The 25,253-nt window shown below is 37.0% G+C and overlaps 2 protein-coding genes across 2 annotated transcripts; one reads left to right on the top strand and one right to left on the bottom strand.

The window, feature by feature from the left end:
- snta1 (syntrophin, alpha 1) lies at positions 1-24,826 on the top strand. The gene is made up of 8 exons (XM_065272527.2): positions 1-365; positions 9,467-9,652; positions 18,736-18,919; positions 19,216-19,405; positions 19,488-19,609; positions 21,927-22,123; positions 22,267-22,454; positions 22,539-24,826. Exons 1-8 carry the CDS (start codon positions 80-82, stop codon positions 22,629-22,631), a joined length of 1,446 nt encoding a protein of 481 aa, XP_065128599.1. The 5' UTR covers positions 1-79; the 3' UTR covers positions 22,632-24,826.
- On the bottom strand, positions 4,776-7,665 carry LOC135757732 (uncharacterized). Its single transcript, XM_065272408.1, has one exon. It carries the CDS (start codon positions 7,551-7,553, stop codon positions 4,824-4,826), a length of 2,730 nt encoding a protein of 909 aa, XP_065128480.1. The 5' UTR covers positions 7,554-7,665; the 3' UTR covers positions 4,776-4,823.
- Positions 24,827-25,253: the final 427 nt, after the last annotated feature.

The raw sequence follows: 25,253 nt of genomic DNA, 5'->3' as shown, positions 1-25,253 counted from the left end.
GAGTTAGTGAGTGGAGGAGGGGGTGACTGAAGTGAAGTGTCTCGGTGCGGTCCGCTGGTATTTCAGGAATGTGTTGATCATGGCGGCCGCTGTGAAGCCCGTGAAGAGCGGACTCTTGGAGCTGCGCGTTACCGTCGATCACTGGATCCGCGTCCTCGCGACTCTCAGCGGAGACTCGTTCACCGTCAGCCCCGGGGAACATGCGGAAGAATGCCCGAGAAGCGGCGGTCCCGCGCCCGGCGGAGCGCTTAACGGGGATCCGGCGAATCTCAGCGCCTCCCTGGTACCGGACACCATCACTAACGTCAAGAGAACCGTGAAAGTAACTAAACAAGAAGTCGGAGGACTCGGAATAAGTATTAAAGGTAGAAAAAGTTTTCAACTTGTGTAACTTTTAACCTTTAATCTTTTGTTGAAGTGATACTTTGTAACACTACAGTACAGACAGACGCAGTATAACAGTACAGAATGGTCAAGCATAATGTTTGGTTAAAGCTCAAATCATTCATGATGAGGGTGTAGCCTATACTTTAAAATAGTAATACTTTGTTATTTAGAAGTATTACAGCTTCTTGGACATGTATGGAGTACCGTAGTATTTATTTTTATAACATGGAGTACATAAGCTACTGTGTGTAAAAACAGCTGCAGGCTACACGAAAAGAGTCATTCAGTATCATGCCATAGGCTATAGCAAATGATTTATATGTGTGTGACACTATCACTGTACCAAGAATTCACCAAAAATGTGTTTTTGTGTTTTTTAGAAATATTGTGAAGTTTGTCATTTTTTTGAACACATTTCGGTAGAAGGACTTTTATGTGTTTTAAGTCTTGTACATGTAAGATAGTAAGAAAGCTGTGCTGTATGGCAGACAGGAGAATCTATACAGACAACAAAGTCAGCTGTCACACAAACAGCTGTCAAATTAAGTGTCAACATATCATTGTCAAGAATATCATTAAGTCAAGAAACAAAAATGACATTTTAAAAGTTATTGCTATCACACACGCAATCATTATTTCGTATCTGTTACATGCAAATATCTAGGAGATCAAAGCTGTTTAATTACATGTAAAACTCAACATGTATGTATGTCTGTGTGCACGTGTGAGATAAGTAAGGAATAATTGATGACAGGCCATTGAATTATAAGAAAATAATGCACACCCAAGGTGTCAATTATTCCTCTTATACCACGGTTACCACAAACATTCATCTGGTGCCTATTTTTAAGACATTTGACAAGTTAAGTGTGTGGTTCAGAAAAATAATCAACACACATGGAACATTTCTCAGCCAATCAGAATAAAGCATTAAACAGACCTGTGGTATAACTCGACATAATGTACTGTTGTTAGACATTTTTAGCAGTTGAAAAGACTTTAACAGAAACTTTAACCCCTTAGCGATCCACTGTGGAAGGAACATTGTATTATTTGACAGAAAACTTCATGATATACAACAACTCAAAAAGAAAAAGCTTAACGTGTCACATATCTTTGGAAAGCTGAAATACTTGTGATTCAAATAATATAATCCTTTAACACAGCATGTACAATTAATGTCCGTTTTTTCCAAAATGGTGATTTGGAAAGCAATATAAGGTGATTTATAAGGTGAAAGCAATCTATGATACAGCAATGCGGAGTTGTGGTAAAATTTACTAGTTGGTTTGTGCTGGGGGAGGGCGTTTGCACCCCTGTACCAACAGCTGACCAGAGAATTACCCATCATGCTCAGCGGCCTGTCACTGGCTAAGATGAAAGCTGTAGAATGAGAGCAGAGGGAGAAGTATGGTGCTGTTTATTTTAGGGAACGAGAGAGAGAAAGATGACCTTGCTCTAAGTCTATATTTACTGTGGTGCGAGTCTTCAGGCCTGTCGCCCTTTCACTTGTGAACGCCCCTAGAAAAAACTCTTGATAACTTCTCTTCTCTTTTATTTATTTGTACATTGAGCAGGCTGTTTAGACAGTTAACCTCAAATCATCATTTCATTTATATAATTTAATTAATTCATTAGTTTACAAAACATAGTAGTGCTGGATTATTGCAGTATTATTGATATAATATCCTGTGTGTGATGTAAGCTACTGGTTATCATGGTTAGACCGGATCGATTGTAGATGTGCTGAGTAAGGACTTTTACACATAAGTGTTTCTATGGAAAGTGTGACACACAGCGATGTATTTGCAGATGAATGATGTAATCCGTTGAAGGTCGGCACATTGTGGCTTTTGTGTGTTTGTGTTGGACGTCCCGGCAGGGGCTGAAGAGTAAAAAATGATTGATTGATGACGTGTTGAGACGCAATCAAAGACCAAAAGGGTTGCCAACAATATCTGTCAGGAGTCGGCCACCCACCCGCATCGCATGTGTGTCACACATGTGTCCTTAAAAGTCAAAAGGTCACTGAAAAGAGCTTAATGGTGATGAGTGCCAAACCATTAGACACGTTCTGACTCAACTTCCTGTTTCAAAGGAAATAGACAATTAGACAATGTCATGTTAATACATGTTTGATTATAAGGATTTTAATAAGTAAGGTCATGAGCAGCAATACCAACTTTTTAATTTTCATTAAAAATGTAATTTAGATGCTCATCTTCTCCAAGAATACCAATGAACCTTCATACTGAAGAAGATAGATGAGCACCGGTCAGTACACGTTCCTCTCATGAATCCAACACGGAAGTGACTTAAAATGCAATTCGTTGAATGGCCACTACAGACAGTCAAGTAGTCAATCCATAGACCCCTTATGTTAAAATGCCCAACCTGACATAGGGCTGCACAATATATCAAAAATTATAGTTATCGTGAAAACAGTAGGAAAGAACCGGGGCAAAAGTAACAAAGTGATTTTCTCTGAACCCTGATAACATTTGCATCCCAAACTATTACAGGATCTTTAGCACGCAACCCTTGACAGACCTGACAATTATCGCGTTATTTACTCGCCGTTTTCAACCATAATAAGTAAATTCCAAAAGCTGTCATTTTTTTCTTATAACGCATTGTGTTTCTGGTTTCATGTGTACAGTACTGATCAATCTACAGGTTATTTAGTGACCTAACACATCCTGAAGTTTGACTTCTCAGAGTTTTTCAAAATAAAAGTAAATCGGGTTTAAATGTGAAGAGATCCTGTCGGGTCGAAAGTAACACTTGTTACTTTTTTCCCGCTGCTAATATTGATATATATGTTGAAAATGTATATTATTGTAATTTGATTTAATTTCATTTTCATAGTGTTCAAACTGTTAAAAATGTTTTATTCTCAACAATTTAAGTTTGTACTGTTGGTTGTTTTTGAAACATTTGATAAAACTTATAAAAATTTTAAATAAAAAATTCATTTCATTATTTTTACAAAGATAAATGACAAAATAAGTTTGCAGTTACATATTAACAAGCTCTTAGTCATGTATATTTACTAAAAACAAGTGTAACACAATTTTGTTTTTTTGTTTTGTTGTGTTACTTCTGACCCACCTGTGTGTTACTTTGTCCCAGCTGACAGGGTCAAAAGTAACAATTCACTACTTAAGTTTAAAGTGAAATTATACAGAAGTAGTTTTACATTTGATCAAAAATCCACCTGATATTGATAGACCACACTTGTGAGTTACTGACCACAGCAAAAAATATCTCTCTGTCTAAAACATAATTTTTTTTAAATGAAGTTTTTCTGAAAAATAGTACTTTCGCCTTTGCCTTACTAAATACACGCCAAGTAGGTCTTATACTGTTATAGAACTGGCTAGACCATGGGCGGGAAGGTGAACTAATTTTGAGCTAATTTTGCACAGCTGTGAGGGGGTGAAATTTTTTGTAACCCTTTAAAAAAATTATATGAAGCCTTAAAGTTCTGCATAATTAAAGGTGGGGTGCATGATCTCTGAAAGCCAGTGTTGACATTTGAAATCACCTAAACAAACACGCCCCTACCCCAATAGAATCTGAACCTTCTTTTGATAGACCCGCCCCACACATACCCAACCCAGGCAACAATGTCGGTTAGTAGACACGCCCCTTACTGCTGATTGGCTACAAGTGTGTTTTGGTACTCAGCCCGGCTCCTTTTTCCAAAGTGTTTTTCAAAAATCATGCACCTCGCCTTTAAGGGCGTGGCCACTTGAGTGACAGGTGGATTGCCGCTGCTGTCTCTACCATCGACCTAGGTGGGCATGGTTGCACCCATGATCCACCCATGTCCCGCCTCTTTGCCCATTTGTGGTTATCTGTGAGTAACGTGCAATGATTCGCTGCCAAGATGGCTTTGCCCACATAAATGCACCTCAGAAACTCATGGTTGACATCACGGACAGCACGTCCATTGTTTTATACAGTCTATGATTACATCCGGTTAATCAAACCAATGAGATCAACGCATGTGGGTTTCACAAAAGTTATTTCTAAGTTACTGTACTAACGTACTGTATTTTATTCAGCAACATTTTCTTTTTCAACTAGTTTGTTTTAAAAGGTGTAAAACTCACTGTAGAAATCTGATGACTTGTTCGATATACCTGCACAAACTAGTTTGGTTTTGTAGAACTGGTGGAAATGGTTAGACTGTTAACTAAGTTAACATCTCATTAACTCTTTTATCACTAGAGATGCTCAAGGTGTCTACATACATTATAAATGTGGGGTTACAAATCGTAGCTGTGTTAAAAACTTAATTGTGTTTTATTAAACAGAAATTGAATGCAGACAACAAACCATAACAAAACCTGATGATTAGTTGAAATAATGTTTTATTTGCATTGACATCACTGTTGTTATAGTGGTGAGAACATCTCATGCTTTGATCTTTAAAAATGACCTTTGTCTTGTCCAGACAAGATCTGTGTTTCTTCCTCCATGGTCTCTTTAGTCTCTATGGCCATTTTAAGTTTCTGCCAAAAGGGTCTCGTATCGGTTCCCGGTTTGGGCCATTGCAGATAAGTTCGTTTCTTAACCAGCTTCCGCATTCTGTAATATGGGGAAAGTTGGTGTATGGGAATATCCTCAAGGAAAACTAAAATCAAAACGTCTTTCTTTTCATCAAAAAGCCTGTAACTGGCCAACTGAATCTCATGTGAGCACCAAACGCTTTTTAGATAGTTCTGTGTGATCAGACAAACGGTTTTGCGACTGTTGTATATTCCGTCTACGATGTTGTCGATGATGGGCTTGCCCGGCTGGAAATCTCTGTGATGCATACACAGTTTCAGACCGTGTTCACCCTCCAGGTTTGGTACGAGCTCCTCCAGAACCCAGGGCTCTTCTCGAACATTATAGGAAATGAAGGCGTCGAATTGAAAGCCGGGTTGATTTTTGATTTGCCTTCTCTTTCTGTCATTGAGGAAAGCTAAGAAGAGGTAATACGCGAAGACCACCTGCCATTTTAGAAAGTGGTAGATGAACGAAACCACCAGAGTAAAAATCGTGACAGAAGAGCTGCAAATGAAGCAGATGAAGTCGTAATTGACGTTGCAAGATTCCGTATCAAAAGTGTCCAGAGTCGAACCGCTCAAAGAAAGAGGGTAATGACATCTGTACTTGTTCAGGTAAATCACCTGAGTGTCTTTGTTTCTGATGGCCCAGTCGATGAACCAAGCGTTACTACATTCACACGCGAAGTTGTTGTTCTGCAGATTGAGGATCTTCAACTGATGAAGGGACTGGATCACGGTTTGGTTTATCAGCTGTAGGTCGTTCACTCCGGCCTGTAGAGTTATAAGACCGCTGAGATTCGCTTCGATTAAGAAGTCCAACGTCTGAAGATGAGTTCGGCTCAGTGTAAGTTTACTCAGTCCAGGTATTGGATGAAAAAGCATGGCTGTTAGGGCGTTTCTGTCTGCAAAATTATTACCAGACAAATCTAAGATGTTAAGATTGGGTGTGTGACTAAATGTGTCGTAATGCAAGGATTCTAAATTGAGATTACCAGAAAGAAAAGCTCGTAAATGTTTCAGACCTTTCAGAAAGTTCGAAGGCATGTGCTGTAAACCTCGCCGCTGACTATTAATAAGCAACAATTTCAGTTTACTTAAAGAAACAAACGGTGGTTTTGGTAGCTCGTCGTGACTCTCGTATGATAAATAATTGCTGCTCAAATCCAGTTTCTGTAGATTGCCTAAATTAGAAAAGATTGAGTGGTTAAATGTTCTTTTGTTGAATTTGTTTGATGAAAGGTAAAGCTCTACTAAATTCATAATTCCTGCGAAACCACGTGGTTGAATCTCTAATATTTGATTATCTGCGAGGTTTAAGACAAGAAGGGAGCGTAACGCTTTGAATGCATTGTTTTCGATAAAACTTAACTTGTTTCTCTTCAAATCCAGGTACCTTAGATTTTGGGGGCCAAACGTAAAGACCTTATTGACTGTTATCAACCTGTTACTGTCCATAATAAGCTCATCTAGATTTTTTAAATCCTTAAATAGACATGCCTTGATCGTCACAATTCTGTTCTTATACAGGTACAGTTGCCGTAATTGTGTTAGATTTGCAAAATCAGGACAGTCGAGAGTTTCAAAGTCATTTAGATGAAGATCGAGTAACTGTAACTTGGGAAGGTGTTGAAGAGTTTGGTTCAGTTGCGTCAGTTTGTTATTTTGAAGGCGTAACACTGTCAGGTTTTGTAAACTTTCAAAAGATGATCTGTACATTGTTGATATTTTATTGTTTCTTAGGTGTAACTCATTCAGGAAAGCACATGGTCTAAATATGCCATTAGTAAGTACAGACAAACTGTTTTCTTCAAAGTGAAGACCTCTCAGTTGGGGAGAACAAGCCTCCTGTAAAGTTCGCCGTACTTTCAAGCTATTCAGACGATCTAATCCCATCCAGGTAACAGAGGAGAAACTCTGCATTATACTACCCAGCTGTTCCTGCGAAATATGATTTTTACTTAAATTAAGAGTCTTGACGGTGTTAAGAAATGCTTTGTCTGAAACGACCCACTCCACAGATCCTTTGTCGAAACAGTTCGACAAGTCCATAGACTCAAGGCTAGGAAAGATGTTTTCCGTTATCTTAATCATCGTCAAAGGATTCCGAGATATATCAAACTTTTTCAAAGCATGGAGTGCTGATGGGACGTCACTCGAGTCAAAAACCGTGAAGTTGTTTTTTCCCAAATATAGGTCCTCCAAATACGGTGCTCGAAACACAGCGTCGAGTCTGGAAATGTGACCTAACCTGTTTTTAGTCAAATTGACAAATCTCAAATTGAAAAGAGATACAAAAGACCGATTATCTATCGTCTCAATACAATTTGAGTCGAGACTTAATCGAGAGAGATTGATGAGACCAGTAAGCATATTTACCGTTACGGTTTTTAATTTGTTATTGGAGAGGTTAAGCTCCTCCAAATTTCCTAAGGTACTGAACGCGTTGCCTTGTATTTCAGATATCCTGTTGTCAGATAGATTTAGGTTGATCAGATTTGACAGTCGGATGAAATCGCCTTGAAGAACGCTGGTGATGGAATTGAAAGAGAGATCCAGAAGGATGGTGTTGTTGGGGAGGGGTATAGGAACGTGTCTGTAGCCCATCCTATTGCACAGCACCTTAGGATTAGCAGAGTATCTGAAGGGGTAAGGGATCGTGCAGTTGTTAAATGAAAATCCATCAGCTGGGATGACGTGAATACAGAAGAGCAAAACTAGAAAACATGCAGGATGTTTGTGAAGCGGGACACTTTTTCCACCCATACTTTTTGTTGAAAGTCTTCTTGTGGTTAAACAGTCTGAAGATAAAGAGCACAAGAGTCACAAGAGCAATAAAAAGTATCACTTCCTTATTTTTCACAGTTTTGACCCCTCTCCTTCCCCTAAGACACATTTTAGTTTTTCAATGGGAGAGGCTACTTTACAACACTTTAATAGTGTTTACTCTTATAACATATTTAGAAAAATAGATATAAGTCTAAATATTTCATGTTTCATTGTATGATGAAGAAGTGCAAACAAGACATTTGTGATGACATGCACAATCTAGTTTGTCACAGTTAACATCTAGCACTGAAAAACTAAACAGAAGAAATGTGAAATCTTTATTTTTCAGTATTATATTGTATTACTTTATTTAATATTTCCTTTTTATATAATTGGAGTAGATTATATTTGACGTTTACATTTGATTAATTTATGGATAGCCCCTTGAGATGCATCTTCTCATTTTTATTAAGAGGGTCCAAATACACATAACATAAAAAAAAACAAAAAAAAAAACAACAACAACTAGGCAGTCTACACCAATACCCTAAACATAAGACACAACATAGCCCTGACATGTTTTAACTGTCACAGAAAGCACATCGCCTTTACCACAATACACAATTGACATAATACACAATTGGAACCAGTAATAGAAGAGATTCATTGTAAAAAAAAAAAAAGGGAACCACAAAAGAAGGTTAAATCCTTCTAGATAGATAGAAGATTAGATAAAATTACAGAGTGAAATGCACTTGAAAATGCAATAAATAAAGATTATCATCAGTATTTTGAGTATATGTGGAAGACTATACCTTAAAGGTCCATATACTCCAGCTGCAGACAAATCAAATCAAAGAGTGGTTAGTGTGTCTCAACGTATCTGAGATACGTTTCCTCTGAGATGATAATCTGAACTGCCGGGTGTAAAGCACAATGATTTCATGGTGACTACGTGTAAACCTCTTTTAACACGTTGACCACACTGGAAAAGGTTAGATAGGCGGGGCAAAAAATAATCAGCTGTAATAAAACATTAGTGCTTGATTCTGATTGGTTGATAGCTGTGGTTTACTTATGATAAAACACATCCATGACCACTGTACTCAATGATTCTGTGTGTATCACTGCACAATGTGAACGTATGTCAAACATTCAGTTACTTTTCACGGTCGATCGGGGACTAGTTTATCCAGCGGAAGCCAGAGAACGTTTAGTGATTTTATTTCATTGCATTAAAATTGACTTTTTGTTTTTTACGATGCGTTTACACTAAAATGATAAATAACACACAGTTTCTGAAACCTCGGCCCAGATTTGCACAACTAAGCACATTCTCAGCCTTACACTTTTTGCAAAACAATACACACAGTGTATTGCGAAACACTAATCACACATCTCTACTTTACAATATCTCCAGACTATAGATCATAAGAAAAATAAAAGTGTTAGAAGTGTTTAAGATTGAGCACCGCAGTGTGTAAGTGGTTACAACAGAATCTGATTGTATGAATCATTTGTGTGCCATACAGTGCCAACATTGGGTTTTATTACATTTTATAAAATTAAGTGTTTTGATTTGCAAAAGATAGGAGGTGTTTGTGTGTGTGTGTGGATGTGTGAATTGTGTTGCTTACATAGGCCTAGACAATCACGTATTATTTTCAATTATTTTGAGGTAGCATAGCCTTGACGTTATTATTTCACATTGATAAACTTCTTTTACCACATCCTTTTTACATGTTTTACAGGTGGTAAGGAGAATAAGATGCCCATTCTCATCTCAAAGATCTTCAAAGGGCTTGCAGCCGACCAGACGGCCGCTCTTTATGTCGGCGATGCGATACTGTCAGTAAACGGCTACGACCTGAGAGAGGCGACGCACGACGAAGCTGTGCAGACCCTGAAGAAAACAGGCAAAGAAGTCATTCTGGAAGGTATGCATGTCAGATCCATTTCATTTTGATAAAATAAGCAAGGGCTTGTGAATGTATGAGAAAACTCTGAACAGTCCTCCATCTGAACCACTGTGGTTTTTAGCTTTCAGTTCCTCTTCCAGTGCTGGATCCATGACATTATTTTGTCTCCCATCCTCTTTCTCATCGCGGCTGTTAAAGATGAATTACTATGAAGGATCTGTAACTTGAACATCTGTGTAAACTTTTCTTTGAGGGTTTGATTATACAGCTTATGTACTGTATATTTATGACCCAAAAATCTAAATTATGTCATCATAAGTCAAATATATATATATTTGACTCATGATGACATTATTTAGATTTTTGGGTCATAAATATCACAAACATCATCAGTTTTTTATCTTTTCCCAAACTTCTCTTTATGCACACTGCTAATGCTGTATATATGTATAAAGGGCTCGTTATAGTCGTGCGAAGGTCCTACGCCGTAGCCGCGACGGCGTAGGTTCCGCGTCGGTTTTCATTTATACTCAGAGATGTATAAAGTACTAGCGACCCAGACTTGAGTAAAAGTACAAGTGCTCTATCAAAAAAGTGACTTGAGTAGAAGTTGAAGTGCTCTTTAAGCACAGCACTTAAGTGGAAGTACTAAAGTATTAAACATGCTTTGTACTTAAGTATTGCAAGTAGTTTATTTTAAAATATACTACTCAAGTACTGAAAGTAAAAGTACAAGTATTGTGTAATGTAGTTATTAAAGGAAACAGTCAACAGTTTGAATATAATATTGTTTATATTATTTCAAATGTTTAAGCTAAAGGACACTTACAATTCCTTTGGCTGTAGCAGGAGTACAAGGACATGAATGTTCAGATAATTCAGATTAATTTAACTGATATGGCGATAGAGAATTCAGAATTAATGAAATATTAGTCGATAAAATGGTAATAGGTAAAGGTACAAGGTGTTTCATTGAATTTAGGTTTCCTTCTTTCGCGCACACTCGCCCTTTCTTGCGCATTCTCTCTCTCTCTGTCTTTCTCGCGCACTTTGGTTCTCTCTTCGCTTCACATTTGTCAACAACCCTGGCTCATATTTGTGAGTGAGAGGTTGGGAGGGGTCGCCCTTTACTATCTCCAATTGGTTCAGACCACCATGTGACCATGATTCGTAACATTTGAGAGTAACGAGTAACTATGCAGCACATAAAAAATGTATTGGAGTAAAAGTATTTTAGTACTTAAGTACAGTAGTGAAGTAGTTCTACTTCGTTACTATACATCTCTGTTTATACTTTTGCGTCGTCATCTGTGTCGACGTGCAAACACACGTGGAAACCGCTGGTAGGCAGTATCCATGCGTGTAACCACAGTAGCAGAGCGACCGTCAGAGAAGAAGAAGCTTGGCAAGTTAACCCACAAACGAAGAAGAAACAGCAACTTGTTGTGTATGTTTTGAGAAGAACAGCAATGATGGAAGTAAATAAACAGTGACTTTTGTTGCAGTTTGAGTTAAATCACTCCTCAACTTGGCTCATCTTTGTTTTCATCTTCACAAACGGAAATACCTATGACGCAGTTTTTTTTACCTGACGGGAGGGGTTCTGGTGGACCAATCACAGCGTTTGCGGTCCGCGTAGATCTGGCGCCCTGTTAAAATTTTTGCGAGGTGCGCGTCAGGCTACGCACAGGCTACGGATAGAACCTACGCACGACTATAAATCAGGCTTAGCTGTCAGGGTTCCCACGGATCATGGAACTTCTGGAATATCATGGAATTTTAAAAACTCTATTCCCAACATTGAAAGTTAGGGAATTTTATATGTTTTTATCCAAGTCATAAAATATCAGGGATTTTAGTATTTTGCTTTAAATATTAGTTTGCATTTATCAAAATGTAGTCTTCTTTGTTAAATTGTGACATAAGAAATACTGCCTCCGCTGATTTCAAGTAACCCTACAATTTAAACAGCTGTTTATTAGGGGTGTGCCTCATAAGTCTTGAAAAGTGAAGCCGGATTTGGATTTGGCTGCATAAACCCATCCCTCTCCATTTAAACGAATGGGACACTGCTCTAAATAAAAAAAATATTTACACTTCCAATAAAAGTTTTTGATGCTATAGAAATGGGGCGTGTTTGAATTGGTCATGCGGGCGTTTGGGCAGAAGTTTGATATCGAGACTCCGCCTCTGGTTCCACTGACGATTCCTTCTGCACATGCCTTGGCTCCAAACTGACGTTTTTACGTAACATGGCGGCGCAATGGCCGGACATTTTTGGCTTCAATTCATTACAATGGAGGGAGGCGACGTCGCGTCGTCTATCTTTTTTGTACAGTCCATGGTTTATTGGCATTGTTTATTCATTTCACGCATTTAAGTTACATTTATATAAACTCACAGTGTACACTTCATTATCCAGGCTCACGGCATCCCGGACATAGGTCATGAAAATTCTGCATTTTAGCCAGTGAAAGTCAGGGAATTTGACTCCGAGTGGGAACCATGAACTGTGTCTATGTTGCTATCATGCTCTGAGCTCCTCATTATTCATAACACTATTATGATTATGGTTAAGACAAGAATTAACAAGTTTTTATAGCTTATATTATTTTGCTAAAAGATGTTTTGAGATTTTACTGGAAAACGAAAAAATACTAATCATTTTGTAGTTTGTACTTTTGTGTGAATTATGGCTATGAGAGCTGGTACACAGTTCACAGTTCTTCAACAACAGAAAATACTTTGTGAATTGTGATCAAGAATTAAGTGACTTTTTTAATTCAGTTGCTTCCAAAGGTCAAGGTTCTTAAATATCAACATTCCAACAATACATAAAGTTAGTCTAGATCTCACTGATATCATTTTCTTCTTTATCTGCCTACAATATATATATATATAGATAGATAGAAAGATAGATATGTATATATATAGAGAGGGAGAGAGATCAGACCAGATGTGGGTTATCTGAGATTTTGGAAGCATGAAAATTCTTGTCATCCACTGCAGCTTTTCCAAGCACGTTTGAAAGACCAGATTACACACAGACACACATGCACACACACGCACACACACGTCTGTCTGTCTTTGTTTTTCTCTTTTTTTCTATTGATATATATGAAGTGATATGCAAGCAGTGTTGACCCAGAAACATCTCTTTTTTTAGCAGTATCAGATCGAGCTACATACATTTTAGTTAGTAGTCCACACAGACTATATTTTATCTTATCTGATGTTTAATATCCAAGTCTGTGAAGCAGAAATAATATTTCAGAAGTGTTGTTATTCAGAACATCTCTCTCATTTCACTGAAGGCTTGAAAAGTCCTTACAGTCCTGCAGACTTCATGCTTGAGTACAGATTGAGCTTTTCCACTTAACTAAATTAAAATCTCAACCCTTTTAAGAGTGTTTTATAGCTTCTGCTGTATCTCTAACACAGTGAAATATTCACTCTACATGATGATGTTTCTCTCTGCTCAGAGAAAAAAAAGATTCTGTATTTGTCACTTTTCAACACAAGCTGAAAATCTACAACATATTACATGATAATCTATAGACACACATTGCTTTCATAAAACTTTTTTATGAATATAAGAATACTAAGAAGACAAGTACTAGAGACAGAAAGTATCATTGTATAATATAGAAAATATCTGAAAATATTTTTTATCCACATTTTCAAGGAGTTTTACTGAACTGATGTCATGGTGATTTGTTCACACAGGTGAAGTTTAGTAAATTAATTATGCACATCATATATTAATGGTTCATAGACACAAATGCCAGTGATTTTTGTTTTCATTTTCACAAACATCCAATATATTTATGTCAAAAGAAGTCTGCATATTCAGTCTTCCTTAAAAAGTAATGATGCTTGCTTTGATAATTTGTTATGCATTGACATTCCGACAAGCAGATGCTTTTATTCACACATTTATGACGCTGTGTCTTTCAAACTTTTCGAGGCCACTGTACATGCATTAGTTCAGCCGTTTGCTGTGTGATTTTAGAAACATTTTTGCGTAGGCACTCGACTGACATTCCGGGCACAACATGCTTCGGGAGTCAACAAGTAGCCAATCAGACAGATTCTTTATGCTCCCACGGCAACCGGATGGCATGAAGCTCCGCTGCTGGGAATTGTTGTCTTTGACGAGACTGCAGAGTTTTGTGTTTGGCCAATGAGGCGGCGGGAGAAGTGTCAGACTTTCATCTGATCCGGGCCTCTGTACCTGGAAACCGCAGAGCGAACCAAACAACCAGAAGAATCTGTAGCTCGTCTGTTCTCAGATGCTAATGTGCTGTCTGTCTCAAAGCTTTTGTAAATGATGCAGAACAGGCAGGAATGCTCACATTTAGATAACAGACAGATTTATATTCAGAAGAGGATTTATACCCTCTTTTCTTTGCTTTTAATTTCTTCTTCACTGTGTCTACAAACTCTTACTCAGTCATGACAGTAGTTAGTTACACAGAGAGAAGAAAGACTGTTGAGAAACCTGAAGAGAAACTGTGATGCTCAGCGGTTGAGCTCTTATAGGGCGTACACACCAAACGCGAATTCAACGATTTGCAGTATTAGATTACATACAAAGTCAATGCTAAGACGCCAGTAGACGATGCAAATAGTGCGAATTGGATTCTTTTTGCAAGTTGAAAATATTCAACTCAAGGGAAAAATTTGCATGACACAAAGTTAAATCCAGCGAGGAACGCGATGCTACATGTTTGGTGTCTACACAGCATTCATACCAGTTGCAAAAGAAGCAAATCAATTGCGTTTTTTGTGCGTAGTTGAGCGCTTGAACATTTTTAGTTTTCAACATTTGTGAAATTCAGACATGAATACACTCAATTTGTCGGCTTTAGCTAGCTTGCAAACATGAGGTTTGGTTGAATTGATATCATCCAGAGATGAGGTTGTTTTTTTCCAGCTGTCATCTGTATGGAGATCACGGCTCTCTCTGTTCTGAAGCTTTTCTCTTTAAAGTCAACATAAAAAGATTTTCGCAACACATTTAATTTAGCAGTGCAAAACTTTGCCGATCCTGCTCCACTATCTCCACCCAACACTTTCCTGTCATCTTTCTAATACATCGAATTAAAGACATAAAAGTCCCTGAAATATAATTTTTAAATAAATAAATTGGATCAATTTTATTTTCATGTTTCCTTTTATGTCCTAGATGACAGTGTGATGAAATAGAGAGCAAACCCTACTGAGCCTAAGTTGGTTGGCTGGTTTTAGTTGGTCTCCCAGCCTGGTTTTAGCTGGTTTAGCAGGCTGGTTTTAGAGAGTTTTTTTAACTGGTCCTAGCTGGTCAGGCTGCAAGACCAGCTGAACCACTAGCTTGCCCACTTACTTCCATCATAAACCAGTTACAGTTTTTTTCGATTGCTAAACGACAGTGGGCACAACTGGAGCTACATGTGCAAAACTCTAACTACAGTCTGCACTACCAAAAGTCACCTGAGCACAACTCTTAACATATGGCTCAAAACAGCTCCGTGCAGCCAAACACTAAACACAACCCTCACTGAGATAACACACACTGTCACTCACAACACACTGAGAGGAAAAACACTAACATCAAACACCAATACACAAAATACTAACTTTATATCTTTACAGTTTTAACAATTTCAGTGATGTCACACCAAGTAATGTTTTCTTTAAAGAATGATTTATTTATTGATTTATCACAATATTTTTTTTAGAATATCATAATTTTTTAGGGTAAATGAAAATTAGCAGTTTGCTTCAGTTGTCTGTAGTAATTTACGGAATTACAGTAATGAGAAAAAAGGTAGAAACTTAAAGTACATGAAAGGTAATATTATATATAAATGAAATATATATATGAAATTGGAATTTATATTTTTATGAAATTGCAATCAGCAGTGTTTGAAAGGCACAATGCTGAAATCAATTGTGTTTTGAATGTGTGATTCACAGTTTTGACAGCAGTGTGTTAGCATTTGAACAAAGTGCTGTAAATCCACAGTGTTGTGCAGGTTGTGATTAAAGTCATGGAATAAGTGTGTAAAGTTTTGAAAACTGTGTTCAAGCAATGAAAAACGAACTAGAGTTTGGTCCACAAGAACTGCTGCTGTGCAGACTGTAGTTAGAGTTTTGCACATGTGACTCCAGTTGTGCCCACTGGCGTTTAGCAATCGAAAAAAACTGTAAGACCAGCCAACCAGCATAGCCAAGCTGGTTTTAGACAATTTTTTGGGTGGTCTTAGCTGGTCAGGCTGGAAGACCAGATAAAACTAGCCAACCAGCTTGGGCTGGTTTTGTTTGTTTTTTTCAGTAGGTAATGATAACTTGGGTCTCATCTAAAGTTTCCTAAGAGATCTTTATTGTGCCTAAAAATGTGATCAGATACCAAAAAAACCTTAAAATGCTGTGCTATTCAAATTAAAATTATAGTTCTGAGCTACTTTGTGTATATACTTTATATATGTGTCTTTAAATACAGATTTTTCCTTAAGAATTTTAAAGGGAACATCTTGAACAGTATATATAATGCATAATTTAAATCTCTATTGAGTCTCTGACAGAGAAACCACTATAATGTTTCTGGGAAATGCATATTGCATAGCAATTTTAATTCCACAAAGGCCATTTAGGATCAGACGTGAAGGGCTTTTGTGCTGACGGAGTCCTCGCCTCTATAAATAGTTTCTGAAATCCTCTCATCTAAAAGTCTGACTGGGAAGTGTTGTGTTGATGTGATTCATGTTTACTTTGAGACGACTGAATACTGGAATTATGAGAATACAGGAAAAATATGTTTTAAACAGTATCTGAAAAAACTCATAACAAGTTTAAAATGTTTTGAAATGATTTTAGTTAGTGTGTTTCAGAAGTGTGTATGTACAGATCTGCTGAGTGTGCGTGTGTGTGTGTATGTGTGTGTGTGTGTGTGTGTGTGTGTGTGTGTGTGTGTGTGTGTGTGTGTGTGTGTGTGTGTGTGTGTGTGTGTGTGTGTGTGTGCATGTGTGTGGCCAGCAGGTGAAGACAACATGTTTGAAAATACAAACTGTGTGTGTGTGTGTGTTTGTGTTTGTGTGTGTGTGTGAGAGAGAGAGAGAGACAGAGAGACAGAGAGAGAGACAGAGCACACTGTCAAATGTACTTACTGTACAAATTTATTTATAAACCATAGAGAGAAAGAGAGAGAGAGAGAGAGAGAGAGAGAGAGAGAGAGAGAGAGAGAGAGAGAGAGAGAGAGAGAGAGAGAGAGAGAGACTAGGGTGTGTTTTAATGAAACTCTATCATCTCCCATAGTGGCATCTTCTATTTATGAACATTATGTGTGTGTCTGTGTGTGTGTGCGTGTGTGTGCGTGTGTGTGTGTGTGTGTGTGTGTGTGTGTGTGTGTGTGTGTGTGTGTGTGTGTGTGTGTGTGTGTGTGTGTGTGTGTGTGTGTGTGTGTGTGTGTGTGTGTGTGTGTGTGTGTGTGTGTACCTGGTAATTATCACGTTGTGGGGACCAATTGTCCCCACAAAGATAGGAATACCAGTGTTTTTGTGACCTTGTGGGGACATTTTGATGTCCCCATGAGGAAACAAGCTTATAAATCAAACAAGATGATGTTTATTGAAAATCTAAGGTACAAGAAAGGTTTTTGTGATGGTTGGGGTTAGGGAATGGGGCAGGTAAGGGGAATAGAATATACAGTTTGTATGGTATAAAATGCATTACGTCTATGGAATGTCCCCACAAAACATGGAAACCAGAATGTGTGTGTGTGTGTGTGTGTGTGTGTGTGTGTGTGTGTTTTTTTTTTGTTACTACAGTATATGTGGGTTTATAATCTAGTGTCTCTTATTTTATGGTGTATAGTTTTATAGTCTTGATTTTTAGTTCACTGAAAAAAGTTTATTTACATGTTGAGCTCAAACTTTTATTTCTGTCTGTGTCTTAGCAGAATATGTAATTTTTTCTGTGATGTCCCTGAACAGAGCATGTAATGTTATACAGTGCAATATATATTTAGAAATGTTTTTAAGAGACATTAATATATCACAAACATTGCTGCTCTTTAAAATGTTGATGTTGTGCCAGATTGATAATATTCTTATAAATCATTATGTTGTGTTAAAGGGCACATATTATGCCCATTTTACAAGATGTAATATAATGGCATAGGTCCCCACGGTTTAGTTTGGGTCAGGTCGGGTCAGCTCACCTCACTTTGGCTTGGTTAGCTTTTCGAGTTTAGCTAAAAAATATCCAAAGAGTTGATATTACGCAGCAGCCGAAAATAGTCCCCATGGTTCATTTCAATAGCAGGGGACTATATTTTCGGCTGCTGCGTAATATCACTACGCCTGCTGCAGCCATGTTACAGCAGCAAAGTCCTTGATTATTACGCCAGAATGAGAGTATAGTTCTTAGCCATATCTGCCTAAAAAAATCGCAAAAAACTTGTAATTTTCCGTTGGTCTTAGCAACTACAGAAGAGTCAAGTTTTAAATAGGAAAAATATTGAAACTTTTGGGTTATTTTATTAGCGCGATGCTAATGGTCTAATCAGATTCAATGGATTATGCAAAGCTATGCTAAAAGTGGTACTGCCAGACCCAGAGATCAGCTAAATGGATTCCAAAACGGTAAAAATCAAATGTTTAACTCTAGGGGAGCTGGAAAATGAGCATTGTCCCTTTAATAAATCTGTGGAAAATATAACATAATATTGGCTGTGGGTTAAACATGTTTCTGGTTTAAAACCGGTGGATACAAAGACTCCACCAGTCCTGAACTACACTACACATACAATAGGGTGACTATATATGCCATTCTTCCCGTCCAGGATTTTGTGTTCGTCTTCCAGAAGTCATATTTGTCGACCGCATTTGTCATAGAGGATTATTATTTTTATTACAGAAAAGCAACCGTTACATTTTAAGGTAAGAATGAAACTACGATTGTATATCTTATGTTTTTAACCAAATGGTGTATGCGGTCAACAAATACGACTTCCGGAAGACGCACCGAAATCCTGGACGGGATGCGTCCGGGAAGAATGGCACGTATGGTCACCCTAACATACACAAACTAAAAGTCTCTTTCTCTCTCTCTCTCTCTAGTGAAGTACATTAAGGAGATGTCAGCATTTTTTAAGGGTGGATCTACATCTGGTCCTCCTGTTCTTGATTCTCCACCATCGACGCCTCAGAAACAGGTGGACCCTGCTCTTAAAGAGACACGAACCATCCCACTCAAAATGTGTCATGTTACACGCAAACAGTGTCCACCTGATACAGAAGACAGGTAAACACACAGGCGCACGCACGCACACACGCACACACACACGCACACACACACACACACACACACACACACACACACACACACACACACACACACACACACACACACACACACACACACACACACACACACACACACACACACACACACACACACACACACACACACACACACACACACACACAGACACAGACATTGTCCAGTAATGTTTTGCTGAGTGTATCAAATTCAGCATCTGTCTGTTCTCTCTCTCTCTCTCTTTCACATTGTTTTTCTATCTCTCTCTGCCTCTGCAGGTATTTTGAGGTTGTCTCATCAGACAGAAAGAAGTCTGTGTTTTTGCGGGCTAAAGATCACGCCATGGCTCAGTCCTGGTACAACATCATCCAGACAGGAAGTTCAGCGTTATTGTCCGGTGCTAAAACTGATCTGACAGCACTGGATCCCAACATGGAAGTCAAACACATCGGCTGGATCATCGAGCAGGTGACCGATACCGGCCGAAACAAATAAGAGACAAATTCACTTCATCTGATGTTTATAACGGCGTCTGTGCGTGTCTTGTTAGGGTTCAGAGCGGCCAATAGTGGCGGTGTTGACGGACAGAGATCTGTTGCTGTACCCATCTCTACCAGACAGCAGAGAAACTCTAAACAATCCTGATAAGAGCTATCCATTAATAACCACCAGGTACAAAAACAACACATCTGTCATCTACCAGCACATTTACACCTGGACTGTTAAAGTTAACACATAACACAGGTGCACCAATAACTAATGCACTGCAAAAAATGACTTTCTTACTTGTCATATTTGTCTTGTTTTTAGTGCAAATCATAGGCATAGCTTGACATTTGAGTTTGGGGGGCCAGCCTGGTCTATCATACACAGTAAAATCACCAGTGTTAAATGTACACTGCTGGTTTTTATATGGGTACCACCAGACCTGGTGGTACCCATATATACACCAGGAGTGTACATTTAACACTAGTAATTTTGCTGTGTAGGATCTAAACCAGAACCAGAGCTATGATTTTTACTGCAAACTAGATCATTAAAATTAATAAAAACATATTCATTGACTACATTAAAATAACAAAGCTTGAATGTTAGAAAAGATGAAACATGATAATACACAGTTACATCCACAGGACCATTATTTGTACTTTTATTAATCATATTAATACTATAATCAGTTAAATGACTTTCACTCTAACCATTTTTATGCATTGATCAAATATTGAAGCATCTAAAAGGAGACATATCATGAAAATCTGACTTTTTCCATGTTTAAATGCTATAAGTGGGTCACAAGTGCTTCTATCAACCTAGAAAATGTGAAGAAGATCAACTCAGTAACTTAGTTTTGGTAAACCATTCTCTGCAAGCTTGTGAAAAAATAGCTCATTGAAATTTGGCTCCCCTTGTGATGTCAGAAGGGGGTCTTATTATAATAATACCGCCCCTTAATCTGCACTTTCCAACCACAGCACTCCCATTTATTTCAGAGATCAGCTCATTTGCATTTTAAAGGTCACACCCAAAAACAGCACATTTTTGCTCACACCTACAAAGTGGCAATTTTAACCAATTATAATAAATGATCTATATGATATTTTGAGCTAAAACTTTATTCTGGGTACACTAAAGATTTATTTGACATCTTAAAAACGTTGTGTGAAATGTCTCTTTAAGTCATACTGAACTACAGTTTGACGGTAAATATAAACAACTATATTAAAGTTAATCTCAGACTTTACCGAGCGCCACATTTTAATATATACAGATATTACTACCAGATAAACAATTGTTTTACAAAGTATCTTAAATTAACATTTTATGTATAAGAATGTAAATGTAAATTAATAATGTAGATTTGTTGTGGAATATTTTTATAAAAATCATTTAGCCAATGGAGAGCCAGGCCCCCCACAAGCTCCGCTTATGGTACGGATATCTACATTTTTTTAAATCAAGTGCTTTTTCTTGATGAGCAAAATGACCTAAGAAAAAAAGGCTAGTTTTAGACATAAAATATTAAATTTAAATGAATTTGTGCTTAAAACAAGCTAAAAAAAAATCTGTGAATGGGGTACACTGCAAAAAATGACTTTCTTAGTATTTTTGTCTTGTTTTCAGTAAAAATATTTAAATATTCTTAAATTAAGATGTATTTTCTTGATGAGCAAAATGACCGAAAATACTTATAGTTTTTAGAAAAAAATATAAACTGTATTTAAATTAGTGCTAATGGAATAAGAAAAATAAGTTTAGTTTTTCATAAACACTTAATTCAAGACATTTTTTCTTATTCCATTGGGAGATGTTTTTGCTTGTTTTATGCACAAATTCACTTAAATTTTTATATTTTTTGTCTAAACACTAGACTTATTTTTCTAGGTCATTTTGCTCATCAAGAAAAAGCATCTTAATTTAAGAATCTTTAGATATTTTTATTGAAAACAAGACAAAAATACTAAGTAAAAAAAGTATTTTTTTTGCAGTGTACACTGCAAAAAAAGATTTTCAAGAAAAAAATTCTTAGTATTTTTGTCTTGTTTTCAGTAAAAATAACAAGCAAAAAAATCTGCCAATGGGGTAAGCTAATTTTTCTTGAATTTTTCTTGAATTTAGTGTTTAAGAAAAAAGTTTATGATTTATTTTGCTTACCCTATTGGCAGATTTTTTTGTGCTTGTTTTATGCACAAATTCACTTAAATTTGATTTTGTTTTGTCTAAAAACTAGATTTATTTTTTGCTGTGTGGACAATAATTGACCAAGCAGAACAGACTATACTATATTGGTGGTGGTCGAGGAGATTCCCCCATTCATATGTAAAGCGCTTTGAGTACTGAGAAAAGCGCTATATAAATGTAACGAATTATTATTATTATTATTATACCATATTTTAATATGATCAACAAATCTTATAATTCTTCTCTTTTACATTTTACTGGATGTCTGTTGTTTACAAACAATAAGCATATGTGTTATATGTGTTGTCAGGCTGGTTCATTCTGGACCTGGTAAGAGTTCATCTTTACACGACTCAGAGCTGACGTTTGGACTGCGGTTGGGCACTAAACAGGGTGTGGAGACCCATCTGTTCAGAGTAGACACAGCTAAAGATCTCTCAACCTGGACACATCTGCTGGTGGACGGCTGTCACAGCGCCGCTGAGCTCGTACAAGAAGTCACTACAGGTGAATGATGTAAACATAGACAGAGAAATAACTGAGATTGTCTGGGTTCATGTCGCCCTCTTTTGGTTAAAAGATGAAATGCAAAACTTGATTCCAGATTTTGCCTTTCCATTATTAAAGTGCTCATGATCTGTGTGTTGTAGCTTGTAGCTGGAATGGGAAGTCGTGTCTGTTGAGCGTTCATATAGACAAAGGCTTCTCGTTGTTTACGGAGGAGTCCGGCGTCAAGAAAAACGTCCTCCTCCAGCAGCCGTTCGAGCGCCTGCGCATGTCCTCAGACGACGGCGTCCGTATGATGTTCCTGGATTTTGGCAGTCCAGAATCTGAGATTGTAAGAGAGATTTTCACTTTTTTACTTTTATTAGTTTGATTTGAGGCCGCAATGTCACTTTCTTTCTGTTCTTGTCGTTTTCAGCAACTGGACCTTCACTCCTGTCCTAAAACCATCGTCTTCATCATCCACTCCTTCCTCTCGGCCAAGGTCAAGCGGCTAGGACTGTTGGCATGACGACCTCGCCTCCACAGGTCGATCGCCATGACGACTAAGTGAACGGAGGACCACTGGACAACGAGCCAAACCTTCAGCACAGACTGTCAGGAGTCAGCGTTCAGCTTCTCTTTTCAGCTTTTCAGCCTTTCAATGAAACCTCTCTTTCTTTCTTTCTCTCTCACAGGTCTGGCCTTTAAATTGTTTGTTTATTTGTTCGTTTATTACTTAAACCTTTTAAATGTCTAAAAACTTGTGTGTTGTTGGAACGGCAATGAGAAAAAAAATGTCGTCTCGGTCTCAAACCGTATTGTGATGATATTTGAATGTTGTCTAGTTAGTTGAGTAACTAGGGTTTGAAACCGAGCTGCTATTTTCTTTATTCAGCCGTTGTTCTCATCATTAAAGGGCTTTTAATGTACAGCAGCTGTGAAAAGAAACTCACTAACACAAGTATTAAGGAAAAAACCTTTAAAGTATATAATAATCTAATATTTTTCCTTTGAATATAATCCCTTTAAACTTGCCAGACTTTAAACTTTTGCAATAAAAAACTGCTGTGGTATCATCATGACACACTATCAGATGATAATACTGTGGTATTTTGATATGGTAATGTATTATTTTCATACACCTTAATATATACTCAGTTCTGAGGTGCATCAAAATCATGGAAAACTTTTATAGTTGTCTCTAAAACGATACTGTGGTACAAAACACTGTGGTACATTTTTTGTAAGGGGAAGATAAATGTGTCTTATAAGTCATCTCAATTTTGCAAACCTAAAAAGAAAACTTTAAGGGAATTATAAATCAGAAAGCATGCATATGCTTGTACTCAATGTTTTACTGAATGAGTTCCTACTTAACAAATAAGCAGTTTTCTCGCGTACTACCATACTAATAATCGTACTATTTTTGCAGTTTTTCCTGCACACAGCATGCAAGTTTTCTCTTGTAATGCAGAAATAATTTTTCCAAAATGTGCTGCAAAAATACTTAACACTACCAACACGATCTCACAGAAAGTCATGTTATATGCATGAAAAATTTGATTAATTTCAATGTCATGTCAATGGCACGAAATTCACCTTTTTTCGTGCCTCGTGTAGTTTTTCGTGTCCATTGCACGACTTTCTTTTTCGTGTAATTTTATATTGTTTTCCCATTTTTTTCCCTATTTTTAAATCATTGTCACTTGGGGTTGGGGTTTGGATGTCTAAAAATGTAAACAATGGTAAGAAAATAGGGAAAAAAAACATTGAGAAAACAATACATAAAATTAAACGAAAAAGAAAGTCGTTCAACGGACATGAAAAACTATTTATAGAAATTTGAGTTTGTGATACAAAAAATACATTCATGCTCAAGGCACGAAAAAAAATTTTTTGTACAAAGGACATGAATAAATTGATACATTTTTTGTGACTATAACACGACTTTCCATGAGATCAGTCTAAACACTACACTGTAAAAAAAATGCAATTTAAATGCAAGTTAAAACAAAGTCAATTCAACCTACTATTTAGAGTTTTGACTTGAAAAGTTGACAACTTATAAAAACAAGTTGAAATTGTTTAACTTAATTTGTTAAGTTAAAGGTATATTGAAAATATCTGTTGATTTGACAAAAAGTGTGTATGTAATGTATCCCACAATGCATTGCGCTCGTGAATCTTCCAATCTGAATCTTTTATAGAACAGAAATATTTGACATAAATCAATATTTTATTTAATGAATGAAAGAATTCTGAATCAAACATGTCACAAATCTGTGTTATTGTAATGTTTGTTGCATAAATCATACTTTTAACACGTAAGCCGCCTTTCGTTTTGTTCAGTTTTAGTTATTTTAAGTTTGAATCATCTATACAGTATTGGATCAGCAGTATGCCATTTTGTTTTTAAGCCTTATTGTTTAAGTGCATTTTGTTGCCTTTGAAACAATTCAAGTTTGATTCCCACTTCATTGTAACCATAACAAGATGTATGAGGTTTCATTTACAGAGGAACATTTAGATGAAAATGTCCCAACGTGAAGTGGAAAATCTTTTCTGTGGCCTTGCTGAACTCTACTAAAGTTTAATATATAATTCACGCTATATTCAAACTACGTTAGCTTTAAAAAGAAAATCATATTATATCCTTATTTAAACAGAAGAGTGCCTTCTAGGGTTGTTTGTATATACAATTGCAATAAATATAACTTGACTTTACTCACAGAGTGATTATTGTGTAACAGCAGTGCAAACAAAACTTTACAATAAACTGTGTTTGAATCATCCAAAGACTTGGGGTCTCAGTTATAAAGTAACGTGCGTACACCAGTTCCCACACAAATGTTGTGATGTAAAAAACAAACTTGACGGGAGAATGGGCTTGCAGGGTGGGATCTGCATGAGGATGATTCATGTACGCACACTTGCAGGTCATCTGTGATTTATTTTTAAGGGAACATTGCTTTTTTTATAAGTCTTAATATTTTTTGGCGTATGTTTTGACTTTAAGGAAGGATCCTACGCACAGTTTTACAAATGAGACCCCGGATGATGAGATCTGAGAGTTATCTGTGTTAGTTTGAGTTAAAAAAAACATTGTAACATTTACATATTTCACATTTCTGTTCATTTTTGGCTGTTGCTT

The sequence above is a fragment of the Paramisgurnus dabryanus genome, chromosome 7, assembly GCF_030506205.2.
Source record: "Paramisgurnus dabryanus chromosome 7, PD_genome_1.1, whole genome shotgun sequence".
Lineage (NCBI taxonomy): Eukaryota > Metazoa > Chordata > Actinopteri > Cypriniformes > Cobitidae > Paramisgurnus > Paramisgurnus dabryanus.
This window is presented reverse-complemented; position numbering and strand designations above follow the sequence as displayed.

Coding starts and splice junctions, on each gene's coding strand:
- snta1 (XM_065272527.2), top strand. CDS start 80: ATGGCGGCCGCTGTGAAGCCCGTGAAGAGCGGACTCTTGGAGCTGCGC. Junction 19,406..19,487: donor TCGGCTGGATCATCGAGCAG/GTGACCGATACC, acceptor GTGTCTTGTTAG/GGTTCAGAGCGGCCAATAGT. Junction 22,455..22,538: donor GCAGTCCAGAATCTGAGATT/GTAAGAGAGATT, acceptor TGTCGTTTTCAG/CAACTGGACCTTCACTCCTG.
- LOC135757732 (XM_065272408.1), bottom strand. CDS start 7,553: ATGGGCTACAGACACGTTCCTATACCCCTCCCCAACAACACCATCCTT.